Genomic DNA, 3,096 nt, shown 5'->3' on the forward strand with positions numbered 1-3,096 from the left:
TCACTGCAGGTAGCGCGCCGCAAAGCCGTAGGACGGCGCCGCCGCGCGGCGCTCCACGACGGAGTGCGCCACCACGGGGGTCTGCGCGGCCGGGGCCACGCGCGCGATGGGCTCGTAGGGCGTGTGGATGGTGGGCTGGGCGCCCTGGGTCGCCGCCAGGGCCTCCTCCTCAGTCTTACCCTCCTCAAGGGCCTTGAAGAACCCCGAGTCCTCTGTTGAGGTGGTTGGTGGGAAGGTGGGAGGGCGGGTCGACGGCGGGCATGGTGAGGGGTTGCGGGGCGCGGAGTGGTGAAGTGGTGGGTGACGCTGGGGCCGGCCACACCGCCCGGTGAAATCCAACAGGGCAGGAGGCACAGGCCTTCGCCGCAAACGAGAGTCGCGCGCAGGGGACAAGCCGACCAGCCGCGCGACAAGAGACTGTTGGGTGTGCCCCGTCTCCTGCTGTGCTGGGGTGCTGCACTGCCGCTGATCGAGCGACTCGGCCTGGTGCTCCTGGGAGGCACCAAGCGTCGGCTACACCTGCCCCGCTCGCACAGAAGTCGTAGTAAAAACCCCAAACCCATCAACCACGCCGCGTCAGCCGCCCTTGTTTACGAACAGCTATGCCCGCTTTCCACGCCGCAGCAACTTGCTGCTCTTGCTGCACCAGACCTCCTCGGGGACTACTGCTGCTGGTCAAACATCCAATACCCCTCCTAAAACGCAGCGCCAGCATTGCTGACGTACAGAGGGAGGGCAACGCGACGCCGAGCTCGTCCCGCCCGCCAGCGCACTCACCACCGCCCAAGATGGCAAAGGCGCGGAACGCCGAGAGGCCGCCGAACGCCAGGCATGGCAACAGTGCGACCCCCACGCCCACCGCAAGGGGCAGCGCCTCCTCAAGCATGTTGCCTGCGATGTATGGGGGGTGCGTTGTGCGACGTGATGCAGCATGCGGCGCTCACAAGGCGATGCGCTGCAGCTGCGCAACCACTGCAAGCCCTGTGCGCGGGCGCATTGACGCCACAGGCCATGCTTCAGGGTCCTAAGAGCAGCTATCCTTGGCAGCCGATGACTGTGGCAGCTGCTGCGCAGCGAAGGGTGCTGATGGCTGTGGCAAGGGCTGATGCTGCCTCCAGATCGCTCGACTGCTTGCTCCTGGCAAAATCAGTGGGTTTCAAGACTCACTTCTGCGCTGTTCCCGCCTGCACCCTAGGACGGGCTGTCAAATCGCGGCCAGATCCTCTCGCAAAGGCACTGTGGCTCTGGGCTGCTTCGCGAGATGTTGCCTTGAACAAGATTAGTTTCAATCAATGGCAATCAACGTTCCCTTTCTGCATATCCACATCCCTTACTCGTGTCACTCTGGCACACTCCTCGAACTGTTTCAGCGTGGGCCCCCTCGCCCTGTGCGTTCAAGCAGGACCTATCGGCACGCGTAGAGGTGTGCAGTGGCAGTCTTTGAGCGTCAATAGGCGTGGCCATCCCGCACGTAGTACAGCTTCATTGCTGCGGTCTCGGCCCTCCTCCCACTGCTGAGCTCCATGTCAGCGGCGGCCGAGGGCGGGGCCGGCGGCGGTGCTGCTCGCAAGCCGGACGACCCGTCAGATGCTGCTCAACTAGAGGCTAAGCTGGCGCAGGCGGCCCTTGAGACGCTGCAGCTGCAGGCAGGTCAAATCTGTCTCCGTTCGCGCCACTGCCGATCCCCTGCATGACGGCGCGCATGCGATTAGTGCGCGTGCGCACTCGCAGCAACCGAGGGGCGTCCTGCCATGGACCGGGTGAAGATTGCCATGCGTCTGCTCGCCGCCGCCGCAGTGCGTCGTCGATGCCAAGGACAGGGAGATAGCCATACTGCGTGGCCAGATCGGCGCCGAAGTGAGACAAGAGAAAGGGGGGAGGGGCAGGATCCTCCAACAGCTGGCTGCTCTGAGGGCCAGGGCGGGGTCCACTGCCCAGTGTCCACAGCAACGGGCGGCGCAGCGCGTGCGCCCGACGGCTGCGGGCGGGGCGAGCCCGAGCATGGCGGCCAGGGCGTCTCGTGCTCTGCCGTTTTTCAAACGCGGTGCGGCGCCTGCACCCCGCTGGTTGGACTCATTCGACCGCAGGCCGGGGCGGAGGAGCATGCGGAGAGATTAGGCAAGGAGAACGAGCGGCTGCTGCAGCAGGTCTCAGAGCTGGAGCAGCGGCTCGCCGCGGCGCATACCGGCGCCCCGCCGGCGGCCGCGCCAGCGCCACGGGCCGGCGGCGGCGGCGGCGGGGACGGGGAGGTGCTGGCGCTGAACGTCAGCGGACGGGAGGTCTGGGCGCTCCGCGCGGCGCTGCTGCGGCCGGGCGGCGGCCTGCTGCGCGACATGTTCTCCGGCGGCGCCGCCGCGCCGCCGCGGGACGCGCTGGGCCGTCCCTTCCTGTGAGTGGCGCTCTCCCTGAGCTGGCGCCGGGGCTGGGGCTGCGCGCGGGCAGACCAAGCGCCGCGTTCACTCTCGGCCCGCCGGTTCGGGTCTGTCGCTGTGCGGGGCATAACATGGCACGCGGTCTGCTTGGAAACGAGGCCAACCCACCGAAATACGCGCCCCGCCTCACAACGCCACCAGGCCGTTCCAGCCCGATGCTTTCGCTGCCGTCGTGGACGCCCTGCAGGCGCTGCACTCGCTCGAGGCAAGCGCCATGCGCGTTCCCGCCACCTTCCCGCCACCTTCCCGCCACCTTCCCGCCGTCTCAACGCCTTGAGGACACCTGCCTGCATGCCTGCCTCCACGCCCCTGCCTGGCCAGCCGGATGCTCGCCCACGGGCGACAACTCGGCGGCAGCCAGCTCCAAACGCGCTTCGCCCCACCCCCCGGCTGTGGGTCGGCTGCTTCACACCCCACACCGAACACCAAGCACAACACCTCTGGCCTGAAGATGCCTGAACCTCTCAACCCCGATTTTGCAAACCCCTGTAGATCCCGCCGTCGGACACGGACTGGGCCGCGGAGCTGGGCCCCCACGAGCCCTACTTCCGGCGCCTGCTGCACCACCTGCGGCTGCAAAGCCTCTTCTACGACAGCGCTGCGCCCGCTGCCGGCCCCGCGGCGACAGCAGCAACGGCGTCGGCGGCAACGGCAGCGGCGGCTG

The 3,096-nt window shown here is 67.8% G+C and overlaps 2 protein-coding genes across 2 annotated transcripts; one reads left to right on the top strand and one right to left on the bottom strand.

The window, feature by feature from the left end:
• On the bottom strand, window positions 1-886 carry MNEG_9275 (hypothetical protein; the record flags this gene model as incomplete). Its single annotated transcript, XM_014042253.1, has 2 exons — window positions 1-212; window positions 778-886. The coding sequence occupies 2 exons, from the start codon at window positions 884-886 to the stop codon at window positions 1-3; spliced, it is 321 nt and encodes a 106-aa protein (XP_013897707.1).
• An 865-nt stretch (window positions 887-1,751) lies between these two features.
• On the top strand, window positions 1,752-2,393 carry MNEG_9276 (hypothetical protein; the record flags this gene model as incomplete). Its single annotated transcript, XM_014042254.1, has 2 exons — window positions 1,752-1,796; window positions 2,088-2,393. 2 exons carry the CDS (start codon window positions 1,752-1,754, stop codon window positions 2,391-2,393), a joined length of 351 nt encoding a protein of 116 aa, XP_013897708.1.
• Between the last annotated feature and the right edge of the window lie 703 nt (window positions 2,394-3,096).

This window comes from Monoraphidium neglectum, assembly GCF_000611645.1.
Source record: "Monoraphidium neglectum strain SAG 48.87 unplaced genomic scaffold scaffold01878, whole genome shotgun sequence".
In the NCBI taxonomy this organism is placed as follows: Eukaryota; Viridiplantae; Chlorophyta; class Chlorophyceae; order Sphaeropleales; family Selenastraceae; genus Monoraphidium; species Monoraphidium neglectum.